General features: G+C 50.9%; 1 protein-coding gene across 1 annotated transcript in view; it reads right to left on the reverse strand.

Moving 5' to 3' along the window:
* URB2 (URB2 ribosome biogenesis homolog) overlaps window positions 1-14739 on the reverse strand; it is a 24147-nt gene extending 9408 nt beyond the window's left edge. Inside the window, exons 1-5 of the mRNA XM_040464916.1 lie at window positions 14479-14739; window positions 9990-13311; window positions 5569-5729; window positions 3595-3705; window positions 1861-2103 (exon numbers count right to left, since the gene is read on the reverse strand). Coding sequence (XP_040320850.1) covers window positions 1861-2103; window positions 3595-3705; window positions 5569-5729; window positions 9990-13311; window positions 14479-14739 — 4098 coding nt within the window. The remainder of the gene's footprint in view (window positions 1-1860; window positions 2104-3594; window positions 3706-5568; window positions 5730-9989; window positions 13312-14478) is intronic.
* Window positions 14740-15361: the final 622 nt, after the last annotated feature.

Genomic DNA, 15361 nt, shown 5'->3' on the forward strand with positions numbered 1-15361 from the left:
AAAAAAAAAAAAAGAGTTGGATGCTTAACCAACTGAGCTACCCAGGAGCCCCTATATTCAACCACTTGTAGATCGTGATCAAAACAACACACTACCCCATAAAGCAACCATACGCTGCATGAGACTACTTAAATGGAGTAAAATAAAAATTCATTTCCTAGTCTTACAGCTCCTAGGCCACATTTCAAGTGGTCAGGACACGCGTGGCCCCTGACTGCTGTAAACAATGCAGATACAGACCATGCCCCACAGTGCTTCAAAGATCTACGGGACATCACTGCTCTTTTCTCAGAATTCTTAGAATGAGCAAGAGTGCATCAAGTGTTGGGATTTTTTTCCTTTGGTATTAATTTATCCAACCAAATTCTTGACAGCATAACATCCCGTTCTTTACATCGAATTACTGACCTCACAGCATGCTCAGAAAGAACTCGTTTTTGCACAAGTATTCCAGAGCTTCATCAAATTTCCCAAGGACCCCTCATAATCCTCTATCATACTGATTAAAAGCACACGGAGCCAGAGCCAGACTGAGTTCACACCCTGGCTTAATATGGCACCAGCTGCTGACCGGTCTGCTGGGCACTCTGGCTGAGGTGGCCTCATGCTATCCCCTTGAGATTCACCTACGCAGACTCTAGCCTGGTGCTTTTGTCAACTCAACCATGCACGCGGCCGACAGCGTGGTCACGCACCGTGTGGGCCCGTCCCCCACCCTAACCCAAAGGCAGTGAGTGAGAGCTACTGTTATTGGTCACGTCACTCTGGATTGCGACACACCGTTATCCCTGTCAATTTTCTCCTTTCATTAAATGGTCTAATTCCGCTACGTGATCGTTTGTTAATGGTTCTGCGGGAGGTTCCCACAGCTTTCTAATATCGCTTTTCATCAACTGCATGGAATCCTACATCTTTTGCGAGATCAGCAATTCCAGCTTATAACTGATTTGTACTATGTGCGTGTCATACGGTCACATAAAAAAAAAAAAATCTAACCATCAGCAGAGAGATCTAAAACAAAATGCTCACAAGACAGCCAGGGACAAAGGCAATTGTTCAGTGGGGAAGGGCTGGAGTAAGGCCCAACGTCACGAGTGCTTAGTCTACCAGAGAACTTTTTTAAAAAAACTACATTGCTGTCAGGTCTCTAACTCGAGGACATGAAAACACTTAAAAATATTCGCCTGTGTCTGTGTCTATGTGTACACAGCTTATCTGTAAGTTCCCACACATCCCATGTATTAGCACTGGTGCACTGGGAAAAACACAGGCCAAAGAATCAATAATCCTGTAGCTAAGATTTAGACTCAGCTGGGTGGCTTTGGCCAAATCCCTCAGCAGCTCCCAGCCTCAGTTCCTTTACCAATAGAATGAACTCCCACCTACTTTACACGCTTGCTGTAAGGGTGAAGTGAGACACAGAGCAAATGTTCAGTACAGGTCGGCTGAACTGGAATCTTTTCTATGGGACATTTAGTTTAATTTCAAAGGTGGTATACTATAAAACTGGAACTCCGGATGCCTCACTCCCTACACCCATCTGAGTCACAAACCTGTAAAGACACCTAAGCAAGTGAGTGACATTTAGATATGCGACCTGCAAAAAGAGAATCATTCGTAACGAGCTTCCTTAAATAGCTAGTACACAAACGCCGTTCCAAGCGTCAGACCCAACAAAGATGAAACTCAAACAGCCTGGTGTGAAGATCCAACATTTTTGTGCCTGAGAAACCACTGTGTCCCTGGAAAGTACCGGAACCCAGAAGTTTGCTTAGCAGGTCACCGTTTTTATCGTCCTCCCGCAGGAGGGCTCTCTCTTGCTGCTTTTCTGCCGCCTGGCACCCTGCCCCACCTCCTCACCTTCGGGTGACACTGCAGGATGCAAAAGAGCACGTTGTGCGTCCTCAGGAAGATGCTCCCATACTCAGGGGGCTTCAGGTGGTCCAAGGGCACGGTGAGCAGGATGCCGAAGGCCAGGCTGACGTGGTGCGGGTTGCCGATGGTCCCCTCCCCCCGCCGCAGCAAGGCTGCGAGCACGTCCAAAATGGACTCCACCACCGCCAGGGGCACAGTCTGCTCCCGACAAGCCTCTCGGTTTTGCAGCTACAGAAAAAGATGGAAGAAAGGAGAGAAAACGAAGGTGATTCTCTACAGAGAAAATACAACAAGTGAAGTAGACGGAGGTAAGAAGTAACGCGACAGCGGTAAGAATGTCCAAAATGAACTGATGTGGTCAGAGGCACCCTTCTGAGGAGACCAGGAGCCCAGCGTTCCATCTCCAACGGCGACCCACGCTGGGCCTCTTTGTTGGACTCATCGACCACAAAGAGAAGTAATTCCCTATAAGGACTGACTTCACACCAGATACACCTAATGATATTTTCCCAAAAAGGTCAATAGTTGTACGTATATATATATAAAGTTTCTTCGTTATGTGTCTTAAAAATCAGCTCCAGATGTTTGATAATTGTTCTAGAGAATAAAGAGAATGGACTCAAAATGATGAGGGGCAACTCAAGGTCTGACCTACGTAAGCTGGGAGAGCTCACCAGTGACCCTCTTCCTCACGCTGCCATGTGTCACCAGCAGCCCTGCTGGGGCCTCTCACAGCGCCCATCTGTCTGGGGACACCGGCTGTGCTGACTTCACGCCGTTAGATTCACAAGCGTGCATATTAATGCAGCCCTACTGTGCACGGCACCGACACTGACCGCGCACCGCACGAGCCCCTCTTCCCTCCAGCCGTCACTCTCCCTCCTGGTCCCCACTACACGCACTGGGGAAAGATGAGGGTCACCCAGCAAATGCAGATTCCCAGGAAAACGAAGAAGCACCAGGCCAGAACCCAGAGCATTAAGTCCACTCCTTACATCCTCTGCGCTGAGAACGTGCTAACCCAAGCCAATTCTCTCAGGTAGCACAAGAGACTTACAGCGGGTGATGATGTTGAAACAGATACGGCTCTTCTGAACCCCAGTGCAAGGATACTGACTGGAGACTCTAGAGGGCAGAAACACTGGGACAGTCCCAATCGAGATGAGGGTTTTGTGCTGGTCAAACAGAAAGTCATGGGACTGCCCCACGTGTCCACCAGGTGCCAAAATCTAACAATCGGGTGCGACTGTGACAATAATCTATCTGCAACACTACTATCCCATTCTATAAAGCCACTTTCCTCTCACTGTATCACACACTGTAAATGTACGCACACCCCTGCAAATGAATGAATGCACTGAACTGACCCCAGAATTTGTGGGGACAAAAGAAAGCCCCAGAATTCCTTCTCATCTCATCTACTTTAAACAGGCTTCCACAGGAGCCCCATCCGATCGCCGCGTGCCTTCCTGTGCCGCCCGCCGAATGCCGCCCGAGGCTCCCCGACACGCCTGCACACCGCCGCTGCACCCCATCTGCAGGGGCCACACGACAGCGCGGCCGGCACAGGCACGGACAGAAAAGCGCTCTGCCGGCAGCCGTCTTCAGGACGCGGCGCCCAGAAACACACTCTGCAGAAAGCCAGAGACGGCAGAAGCCAAAACGCGGCCTACAGGAACAGGGGTGAAGAGTCGGAGGGCACGACCCAGGAGGACTCACGGTCAGAGCCGTGACTATCTGGGGGCTCGCACACCAGAACAGACTCGCTTTCTCTCCACCGAGTGGGCAGCTCAGGAGCAACTTGATCAGGGTGATGGCTGACAAAGTGGCCTGAAGGGGAGAAAAAACACAAAGTTAGCAGAAACGGCCAGCTCTCTCCTAACAAGTGTATCTTGGGAAGAAGCCGGGTCACGGGCGTTGAAGAGATACAGCAGGGCCCGTTAGCACCCCGGTGTCACGGGCATGGACCAGACCTGGTTTAAGGCTAAATCCTGAGGGGGAGGCCCTTTCCACCCTCAAGCAATCAGGAAATAAAGAAGATGAGCCCACCTGTGGCAAAGTAGAGGCCTTTGCAGTAGCATCTCACTAAACCAAGCAAAGGCACCAAGAGAGTAAAATAAACAAGGCCACAGATCGGTGCAGCAACCTAATTACACAGACCTCGTCTCGTCCAGATGGTGTGGAAAGAGGCAGCGAGCCGTAAGTCACCTGTACAAGAATCGTATGTGCTCCTGGGGAAAAGGAGGAGCCAGGGGAAAACACGGACACAGTGAAACCATTAGATTACTGGTGATGGTTTTAAACCAGGAGAAAGAACTCTGTGGGAAAGGAACTCACTTTAGCGAGTGCCTATGTCAACAAACGTCTGACCCTAGGCTGGCATTTTACACCATCGATTTCAGCCTCATGCCAGCCCTTCCTCCCCTAACCCCGCGGCCCCACAAACCCACACAATTCTGGCCTCTGCCCTTTGCTCTCCTCTCCCTCTCTCAAGCCCTGACCAGCCACGCCCCTACACACTGCCTCACCCCGAGGTAGCCCCCCCCCCCGCCCCCCCCCCCCATCTTCTCGATTTCCTGATTGCTTGAGGATGGAAAGGGCCTCACCCTCTCTCCCACCCACCTGTACCCACCAAGGGCCTGCACACTGGCGCCTCCCTCGCTGTCCACCTTCTCACACCCACACAACCTCTGCCCTGCTGCGCACACAACACCCTCCTCCCTGTCTCCATAGCAACGTCCCCCCCCCAGCCAAATCCTCTCTGGCCCTGAATGCTCAGCCTCCAGTCTTGCCTCCTCTGTAAACCAGCCTCTGACTGAGACTGACCCTTCTCAACGCTGGGGCCCAATCATGCTGCACATGCACATGATGGAAACTTCCAGAGGGGCAAGTGCCACAGCCACATAGCAGTGGCCCTGGTCCAGCCTGGGCCTCTTGCTCACGCACGAGACACGTGAGCTCTCCCGCTGCCCCTCTGTGGCCTCAATTACCCTCTCCAGCTCTTTTCCCATCCAAATCAAAACCGAAGCCAGTGTGCTGATTACAACCACAAGTCAAGAAGCCACTCATGAGGCAGAGAAAGGTCAGAACCAGAAGGCATGGGCTGCACGGCTGGCTCTGTGGCATTCTTCCTCCTGTGCGAGCAGGGACAGCTGACCAGTCCAGTGCACACGGCTGCTTGGCAGAAATTCCAGCACATAAGCTCCATGCAGAGGCTCTCCAAAATACGTGATGCCAAATGCAAATGCAGGGCTCCATTAGCAACCACCAAATACACGAAGTGCAAAGGACTGCAGGGCAGCTTGCCGATCAGAGCGATTCTCAAACGGGATCGGGCCCATGTGACCGAATCAGTTTTTAAACAGTATGACGGGAGATGTCTTAAGCAAAGAATGAGCAGAATTTAGCTTTTTTATATGCCAAAATTACGAGGATGCCACGTTTAATATTTCATATAATAGCACACAGAGTTGTACTTTGAAAAAGTTCCCCTTTGAAAAATAAGGCCCCTTACACTAAAGCCCCAGGCCTCTCCGCAGGTCACAGTTCCCTCCATAAACCCCCTGGCCCAGTCTCTACCGGGTAGATTTTGCGTGTTCATTTCCAGGGGTGATACCACAACTCGAATAAGTTTTCCCCTTCGAGCGGATTATCATTTATGCCCCTGCCATACAAGGGAAAACGGGTACCCACCTGCACGTCTCCCTTCCACACGTTACTGACGTCTAATCCTTGGAGAACATACCGCATCACCATCCTCAAGTCCTCTGTCGTCCCAACTTCTAACATTTGGGTCAACAAGGCTCCCAAATGAGGCTCCAAATCCTGAATTACCTGACCCGAAACTGCAGGATCTGTGCGGAAAAGAAACCCAAACAAACCCCAACGGCTAAGATGTGACAGGAAAGGGGCACGTGAAATACACCAGAGTAACCACATGATGGAACAGAGTCCCAGCCGGTGAAAGTCACCATTCGAGGGGTGTGGAAATACTCGTGGGGCGTGTGGCACGGTGTGACAGCGCTCTCCCGCACACGGCTGACCTGTGCAGAGCACACACGGCGCGGGGGGGAGAGGACACAGCGGTTAGCAGTGCTTCACGCCGGACTCTGCACGCGGGTGACTGCTACTTTCTCTACGTGCTTTTCGACGTTCCTTGCACGGGCAAACCTCAGAGATACGACAGGATTGGCTCCAGATCACCGCCAGGAAGCAAGGGTCGCAATCAAGTGGATCAAATGAATTTTCTGGTTTCGCGGCACAGATAAAAATTATGCTTCCACTATGCTGTCATCTATCTGGTGGACAACAGCATTACGTCCAAAATGCGATGCACATACCTTCATTTAAAAATACTTGTTCCGTGAGGCACCCGGGTGGCTCAGTCGCTTAGGCGTCTCACTTGGGCCCAGGTCATGATCTCACGGTTCATGGGTTTGAGCCCCGCGTCGGGCTCTGTGCTGACGGCTCAGAGCCTGGAGCCTGCTTCGGATTCTGTGTCTCCCTCTCTCTGCCCCTCCCCCACTTGCACTCTGTCTCTCTCTCTCTCTCTCTCTCTCAAAATTAAATACGCATAAAAAAATATATTAAAATAAATAGATAAAAATATTTTTGGGGCGCCTGGGTGGCTCAGTTGGTTGAGCATCTGGCTTCAGCTCAGGTCACGATCTCAGGGTTCCTGAGTTTGAGCCCCGTGTCGGGCTCTGTGCTAACAGCTCTGAGTCTGGAGCCTGCTTCGGATTCTGTGTTTCCCTCTCTCTCTCTCTGCCCATCCCCCACTCATGTTTTGTCTCTCTCTGTCTCTCAAAAAATAAATAAATGTTAAAAAAAAATTTTAAAAACTACTTTTTTGCTAAAAAATGCTAACCACCATCTGAGCTTTCAGTGAGTCATAATCACTGATCACAGATCGTCATAACAAATGTAACAACAAAATAAGTTTGAAATATTGCAAGATTTACCAAAATGTGACAGTCATGAAGTGAGCAAATGCTGTTGGAAAAACGGTGCCAACAGACTTGCTCAAGCAAGGTTGCCACAAACCTGCACACTATGAAAAATGGGAGTATCTGTGAAGTTCAATTAAGAAAACCGCAATGAGGGGGGCGCCTGGGTGGCTCAGTAGGTTGTGCATCCAACTTCAGCTCAGGTCATGATCTTGCAGCTCCCGAGTTCAAGCCCCACATTGGGCTCTGTGCTGGCAGCTTAGAGCCTGTAGCCTGCTTCAGTTTGTCTCTCTTTCTCTCTGTCCCTCCACCGCTTATGATCTCTCTCTCTCTCTCTCAATATGAATAAACATTAAAAAAATTTTTTTTTTTTAAGAAAAGTGCAATGACAGGGGGCGCCTGGGGGGCTTAGTCGGTTAAGCATCCGACTTCGGCTCAGGTCATGATCTCTCCATCTGTGAGTTCGAGCCCTGCATCAGGATCTGTGCTGCTGAGAGCTCAGAGCCTGGAGCCTGCTTCAGCTTCTGTGTCTCCCTCTCTCTCTCTGCACCTCCCCAACTCATACACTCTGTGTGTGTGTGTGTGTGTGTGTGTGTGTGTGTGTGTGTGTGTGTCTCTCTCTCTCTCTCTCTCTCTCAAAAATAAATAAATGTTAAAAAAAAAAAAAAAAAGAAAGAAAAGTGCCATGAAACAAGGTGTTCCCATATTCTTTTACAAAATCAGTAGGGACACAGGAGCGGCATGGCACTTTTAGAGACGTGAAAAGAACTCCAAACTTCCGGGTCTGCCTGTCGCAATCATCAGGCTGCCTCCCACTTAACGTGGGAAGGCCTTCTGATGTCGCCAGGGCGGACTGGTCCCCCAGGTCAGGGCATTCAAGGCCCTCTATAATCTGAACCCAGCCTACCTTCCCAGCCACATTTCGGCTCACAGACTATTCCACGTTGCCGGAATACCTTCCCAGTCTTCGCTCACTACATAAGCATCAGGGGTGGAGGGGACCACAGGCTTTGATGGATAAAGACCTCAGCCCCAGCGTCCAACAAGGTGTAAGATCCTGGACCCCTGAGCTCTCCGAACCTCCATTCCCTCACCAGTGAAATGGGCAGAACCGCACCAACTCCTGCGGTTGGCAAATGAAGGAGAGAGCAGCGCGGGCCTCTGCCGTGCGGAGGGCTCAGCATCAGCTCCCCCACCGTCTCCGCCTACCCCACCTACTCTTCGAAGGCCACTGCTTTTTGACGGTTTGCCCGCACACGCTCTAACCCACGGTCCCCAGGTCCAGGGTCCCGGAGAGCGCTGCACCGTTGTGCGATCTGTGTGAACACCTGCTTACTTGATTACGCAGGTCAAAATCAACACTTCGGGGGCACGGGGGTGGCGCAGTCGGTTAATCGTTCGACTTTTGGTTTCAGTTCCAGTCATGATCTCACGGTTCGTGAAATCGAGCCCCGCAGAGGGCCCTGCGCCGACCGGTGGAGAGTCTGCTTGGGAATTCTCTCTCTCTGCCCCTCGCTTGTGCGCACCCGCATTCTCTCTCTCTCTCAAAACAAATAAACTTAAAAAAAAAAAAAAATCAACACCGCATTCATCTCCAGGGTAGGATGTGGTTCCACGTGTGTATGGAGCATTTGTAAAAGCAACGGTTTCTCGTAACTGAATTGAGGCAGCCCTCAGTAGGCACTCCTTCCAGACCTCTCACTCCAGTCCCTCTTCCAGACAAAGTCTAGCAGCTCAAGGAGAGGAGGCCCGGACCCAACAGCAACGCCTGAGCCTGCGGTCTGAGGGACAGTGGGGCAGGCGGCCTCGGTCCCCCGATTGCCACAACAGAGGCTCTGTCCCTGGGCTTCTAACCCTCAAGTCCAGGGACACACAGTCAGGACCTCGAGTCCCCCTCAGGTCGAGAGGGTTGGAGGGAAAGAGACACACACGATATTCTGTATCACAAAGGGGAAGAGGGGCCAGAGCTTCAGGCCACCCGCTGCCGTTTCTTGGATCACTCATTTAGGACACTGTAACCAGTGTTCGTCAAAGACTAAAATTCTAGCCTCCCCTGAGGTGAACACCGCTCCCTGAAAGAATCGCTGACAGAATAAGATAGAACATGTGACACCAAAGCCTTTTCAGCCAATCCACAATCAAGGCAGGGACAGAGAGGCCATTGAAAGGGAGACAACGGCAGTGTTATTGTGGCCTCAACACTCCAGTTGTGGCACTGGTCCGGGCGGCTCCGCTTCCCACAAGGGCCTACTAAACGCTTTTGTGTCTGATCACGCCTGCAGCCCCAGCTGCGGCTCCCTCCCGCCTGTCACAGCTTTTCCTCCGGGACACAGAAGTCGGCATGCCTTCTGGGGGCTACGCCCGGCCGACACGCTCCCCAGTCTCACCTCTAAGGACTACCCTAACTAACCCCGACCCTCGGTAACAAAACCAAAAGAAAAGCAACCCACGCCAACCTGAAACAGAGACAACCTCGGGGACAGCAGCTATCAAATGCCTCTGCGCACAGCCATTACGAGGTCTGTGGTCTTGACTGGCTGGCCCAGGAGGATGACATCAAACTAAAAGACCGTGAAGACAGCTCAGCTCCCGCCCAATCAGCACCCGCAGCCCGATGACGGCCAGGCATCACACTGAGACCCAGGGGTGGAAGTTCACTGAACTGCCTCGAGGAATTTTATGAGGTTCCCTATAAATTATTTGCGGTTTTTTTCTTTGACTTGGCTTAACGTCGCCTTCAGTTACTGGAGATGGCAGTGGAGATTGGACGCGGGAAAGCCTACCAAGAAGAATGAAATTTATACATTAACCATCAGGGCCAGGACAGATAAAAGGTAAAAAAGATAAAGAGTAACAGATTTCAAAACTATAAACCAGAACAATCCCCCAAATAAGTAAAAAACTAAGATGTCAAACAACACACCTAGAAGGCCGCAATCTGTGTAGAAACCAGAACCGTGAGCCTTCTACGGACAGAGAATGCAGACGCTGGACATGAGTTCCTGGGAGCGGGGCAGTGGGGGGATTTTCTCACTGGCCACAGCATGCACCTTCCACAGCTGCTCCACGGGAGTGTGGGGGGGAGAGGGGCACTCACCATGCCGGTGGCTTACCAGCTTTTACCAAAAGCTCTATGGTACAGAATTAGCTCAAGAGAAAATACCTTACCTGCCAGAACTTTCGTCACAGAACGAAACACGGAGGCAAAAACAGAATCCTTCTTGGGATGGAGTTCTGGGGCCAAAAAGAACAGAGTTAAAAACCGCACGGCCGCCTGGAAAGACTGCTGGTCTCCTGCAAGGGCCGCTAACCCTGACAGCAGTTGAGAGTAAACGTTCTGGTAGAAGGCGGCATGGGAGGTCAGCATCTCGCCAGTCATTTGGGAACCCTGGGCCCCGTGCCTGGAGCGCCGGCCCACATCCGCCTCCAAGAGGGTGCTGACCGACGAGATGAAGGTGGAGGGAAGGCGCTGGCCCCGGGCCCCGCGTGCCCAGCACAGTTGCAGCACGGCTCCTGTCTGGACAATGGCCTTCTGCAGCAGCTCAGGCAGCGCTTCTGAGGCCTCATGGTGCTGCCTCCGCTCTTTGACCAAAGGCCCCAGGGCTTGGCACAACTTGGTTAGAGACACCAGAAGGAGCTGCTGGCCCAGAGGATTCTGGTTTTCCACCTGCTTGCCTGACGGTGCTTCGGTGGACAGTTTGCAGAGGAATGCAATGATTTTCCCAAAATTGAGCACCAGGCTGAGCTTCATCTGGATCAGCATCTGCAGTAGCTGTTCCAAGAATGTCCCTGTCAGTTGGAGGAATTCCAACCAGGAGGGGTTATCCGCAGCAACAGAAAATCTACTACTGGCTCTGAACGAGGAGGTCAGCATGATCTCGAAAATCTCACTAGCGTACATGGTCTTGAGGACTGAGCGGGCACCTTTCCCTCTCTGCAGGTGGTCAAGAAGTCGGTAGCAAGTCTTCAAAAACCTGAGGGTCAGTGAGGAAGGGCAGGAGCTCCCTAGCCTGGTGACGGCCACGGACAGTAACAGAAGAAAGTAATGCACGTGATAGGGAGTCGAGAGGCTGTCCAGTTGCAGAGCAGAAATAACTTCCAACAATCCCAGGATGCTCTCTACTTGTTCTCCCTCCAGCTGAATGGGGAAGCCACTCTTGACCAAGGACAGTAAGTTTTGGGCAGTTTCTCCTTTTGGTTCTACACCTTCGGGTCCAACTTTTGCACATCTGTTTTCCCAAAGAGCCACACCCATGTGCTCCTTTTCAAAGAGCCAGGGCAGCTGCTGACTGAGAAGACTCGGGTCACCCTGGGCCCCAGAACACAGGATGCCCGCACAGCCTTCGGACAGGCGCATTAAGAAAGCAGAATGGAGGGGCTGCATTTCCGGAAAGAGAGGGCTGTGAAGGACGGCACTGGATATTCTTTCAAGTGTGAGGTCTGCCTCTTCTTCTGCTGAGACCTCCTGGGCTTTGCTCGTCGGTAAAGTTCTCAGCAGCACACTGGCCAGGGATCGCACATCATCCGGGCAAAGATAGGATATTAGAATTGTGAGATTCGACACGATCAAGTGCCAGTGCGCCACAGGGTACGTGAGAGCACTCACTGTCCCCACCTGGCCATCCCAGGAGGCGGTCGTCCTCCGATTCAAGCTTTCTCTGCCAGACCCAAGAATGTAGGCAGCATCACGCCTCAGAGTGCAGAGAGCTTCCTCAGACCGGAAACTAGTTTGCATTAAAGTCCTCTTCATTTTCTGCAGGTAGAGCTGTTCTAAGCAATACCTGCTGAGAGAGTCAAACCGAGCCACAAACTTTTCTATCTTCTTCCAGTGGTGCGTTTCTACGCCGGGGAGCAACGAGAGGAGGTTTGCGGTCTCCACAGCAATGTCCGTAAGAGCCCCGGACACAGAGCAATACTGGCTGCAGTTCATGCTGAGCATGGTGTCAACCTGGGCCCAAGTGTAAGAGAGCAGGAGTGCAGAGTCGCTGACCTTCTGCAGCCAGAGCTCAGGCTCCGGGCCCGGGGGGTCCAGGAGAAGGTCCAGCAGGGGCTTCACGAGCTCCCGGAGCGTCCTCTCCATGGTGCGCTGCATCCGCCTGATGACGGGCAGAGGCGTGCTGCCGTCCAGGCTCCTCATGTTGAACATGATGCAGTGCAGCAGTGAGCTCAGGGACAGCGACTTCAAGGCCATGTCGGCATCGCCCCGCAAATAAGGCAAGACCAAAGACTGGAACTTCTCCAGCACGAGCGACCACGTGTCCAAGATCTGACTCGGAGGCAACTCCAGGAGGCACTCGCAGAGCACCCGGGAGGGGCCCGCGGCCAGCACGGGCTGTCTCAGGGCCTCGGCGGCCGGGCGGCAGATCACCCCCAAAACCTCCTCAAACAGCCGTGGCACTTGTCGGAGCTTCGTGTAAGTCTGGAAGAGGGTGTGAAGAAGCGCCTCCTGTGCTCTTTTCGTTCGAGAGTCTGTCACTTCTGCATCAATCCAAGCTGAAGCCAACAGGTCGTCGAGGTCCGGCTCCAAAACCAGATGGTTCAGAGACGTCAAAGCCTTGAGGCAGCGGAACCAGGCCGGCACGGACGCTTGTGAATGGTTTATCAGCAGCTCAGCCAAACGGCGGTAAAAGCGGAACTGAGCCTCTCCGTGCCGGATCCTGTCGGCGGCGATGTTGTAGATACCGCTGTGGGCCACCGAGGTCAGCAGCTGTTCCACGACCAGCAGTTCTGAGGTCCAATCCGATGCGGCCAGGGCGGCCAGGTGCTCCTCCTGCAGCTGTGCGATCCTCAAGCAGCCGAACAGCCTGGGGAGCACCTGGAAGCAGAGAAGCTGATTCCCCTCCCTGAAGTAAGAGTCCAGAAAGAGCTTGTACAGCAAGGCCACGGAGTTGGCTACAACGGCAGCATGCAGTGACGGTTCACAGTAGCCCGTCTCCACCAGCCTGGCAATCACAGTGTCCGTAGGAGCGAGAACGTTCTTCAGGGCCCCTATCTTCGCGTCACCTTGCTGCTGGTCCAAGAGCTCCTCTTTGTAGGACGAGAGCAACTCAGGCTGAAAGGCCCCACCTCGAAGCACGGCCTCAATCTGACTCTTCACATCCCGGCTCAGCGCCTGCCGCAGCTGGCCCTGGCCGGCCTGTGTCCACGGGCCCCCCGAGAGTAAGTGCCTCAGGACCAGGCAGGGCTGGAGCAAGTGCCCAGTCACCTCGCCAAAGGCACGTCGTGGGTTGACTTGCTGCTGCTGGACCAACAGGTAGTGACCAAGCGCCAGGTGAAGGACTTCGAATAACGGGGCAACCTTGGCTCCTTCTGGCTGCTTACAGGCCAACCAGCACAGCTGGCTTAGCAACGCCACCAACAGCTCCTGTCTAGCCGTGTAGATGACGGCGAGGGCGGGTGTCGAGAGGATGCCCTGGCAACAGCTCAGCACGGCACACATACTTCTCTGGGATTCCAAAGGAGAGAAGTCAGCTATCCTCTCGTTTATGATCTGAGCGTTAAAAAGGCAAGAAAACTCATCACTACACCCACCCACACACAAGAAGAACACAACTGAATCAGTGAACTCACTCTTTGTCCTTATCTTGAGGAGGAGGAAATCCCCAGATCACCGTATCTAAATCAACTTGACATTCGCTTACTGTCAAGTAAGGAACGGCAGAGAACCTGTTTTAAGTCCTTCACACAGCCATCTCCGACCCGTATAAATTCAGAAAAGGGATCAGTGCCTTTGTAATTTTGCTGTCCCTTCTAAAGAGCTTGTTTTTCATAAGACTTGAACTCCAAAGATTACCTTCCCTTATATCCTCAGCCTGAAATTCAGCTTAGAAGTTATACGTGGATGGATAGTGGCTTTGGGCTATGATCCTATGGTCCAAAATACGTTTTTTACAATTACACTTTATATTAAAAAAAAAAAAAAAAAGCAAAAGGTACTCTTAAAAGAGAAAAGCAGAGGGGTGCCTGGCTCAGTTGGTTAAGCATCCGACTTCGGCTCAGGTCATAATCTCACGGTTTTTGAGTTCAAGCCCCGCGTCAGGCTCTTTGCTGACAGCTCGGAGCCTGGAGCCTGCTTCAGATTCTGTGTCTCCCTCTCTTTCTGCCCCTCCCGCGCTCGCACTCACTCTCTCTCTCTCTCTCTCTCTCAAAAATAAACATAAAAAAAAGTTAAAAAAAAAAAAAAGGGTCATCAGGGCCCCTGGGTGGTTCAGTGGGTTGAGTGTCTGACTCTTGATTTCGGCTAACGTCACAATCCCAGGGTCGTGGAATCAAGCCCAACGTCAGGTTCTGTGCTGACTGTGGAGCCTGCTTAAGATTCATCCCCTCCCCCTCCCGCCACCACCATCACTCTCCCCCGCTTGCTTGCTCACTCTTTAAAATTAATTAAGAAAAGGTAATCGACCACCACCCTGAAATAGTTCTAAGCTTCCCTTTAACATTAAATAACACAAAGTGCTTAGCACAGTGTAGAGCATACAAAACGCATTTGATAAGTATATTATTAAAATTCTAGTAATATTATGTCCTTCTCTTTCTCTACCTTGATACTTCCTATACCTTGAATAATTAACCCCAAAATAAATGAGCCTACAGCATTAACAGAAATCAAGAGATGCACGTTAACACACACAAGATAACACAGGAAACAGATAATCACCTTGACTAGGGAAATCTGAAGGTTAATTGTCTTTCCATTCTTGAGGAGATTCTGCAGTTTTCTGCTGTGTAGAATATTATCTATATAGATCCAAAGCCTTTCGACAATGTCTTCCTTCAGTTCAAGTTTTTTCTTATAAAATGCAACCAATGACTGTCTTGCCCAATCAAGTAATACCTGAATTTGGAAGAAATAGGCTCTGAAAATATATATTTTCTTACCAAGAGAGAAAGATGCTGAACGTTTATAAGGATGTTCCATGTATACCCAAATCCAATTACCAGAGAAAAAGCTGTCTTTTAAAACCTACCTTTAGTATTGAGGGCACCTGTTGGGATGAGCACTGGGTGTTGTATGGAAACCAATTTGACAATAAACTTCATATATTGAAAAAAAATAAAAAATAAAAAAAATAAAATAAAACCTATCTTTAGTAATATTATTTTATATATAATAGAATGTCCTAGTAACTTAAGATGCTTATTATTATAAAATCGATAAAAAGAAAAACTAGGGGCACCTGGGTGGCTCAGTTGGTTGAGCATCCAACTCTAGATTTCAGCCCAGGTCATGATCCCAGGGTTGGGCTCCGTGCTGAGAAGGGAGCCTGCTTGGGATTCTCCCTCTCTCCCCTTCTGCCCCTCTCCCCTGCTTGCTCACTCTCTCTCAAAAAAAAAAAAATAAGTAAATAAATAAATAAATAAATAAAATAATAAAAACAGAAAAAACTAATTTTGTCTTCATTTGAGGCCAATAAAAAGTTTCAAGTGAGACTCTAAACAATTTCTTCTAACTCTTCTCGAGTTATGCTAAATTTCAAAAGTTAGAAGCACAACAATTGCTCAGAATGGCCGCTCAAAATGAATCACACCCAGAAGCAAAA

The sequence above is a fragment of the Herpailurus yagouaroundi genome, unplaced genomic scaffold, assembly GCF_014898765.1.
Source record: "Herpailurus yagouaroundi ecotype Mexico unplaced genomic scaffold, PumYag 530, whole genome shotgun sequence".
Taxonomy (NCBI): Eukaryota; Metazoa; Chordata; class Mammalia; order Carnivora; family Felidae; genus Herpailurus; species Herpailurus yagouaroundi.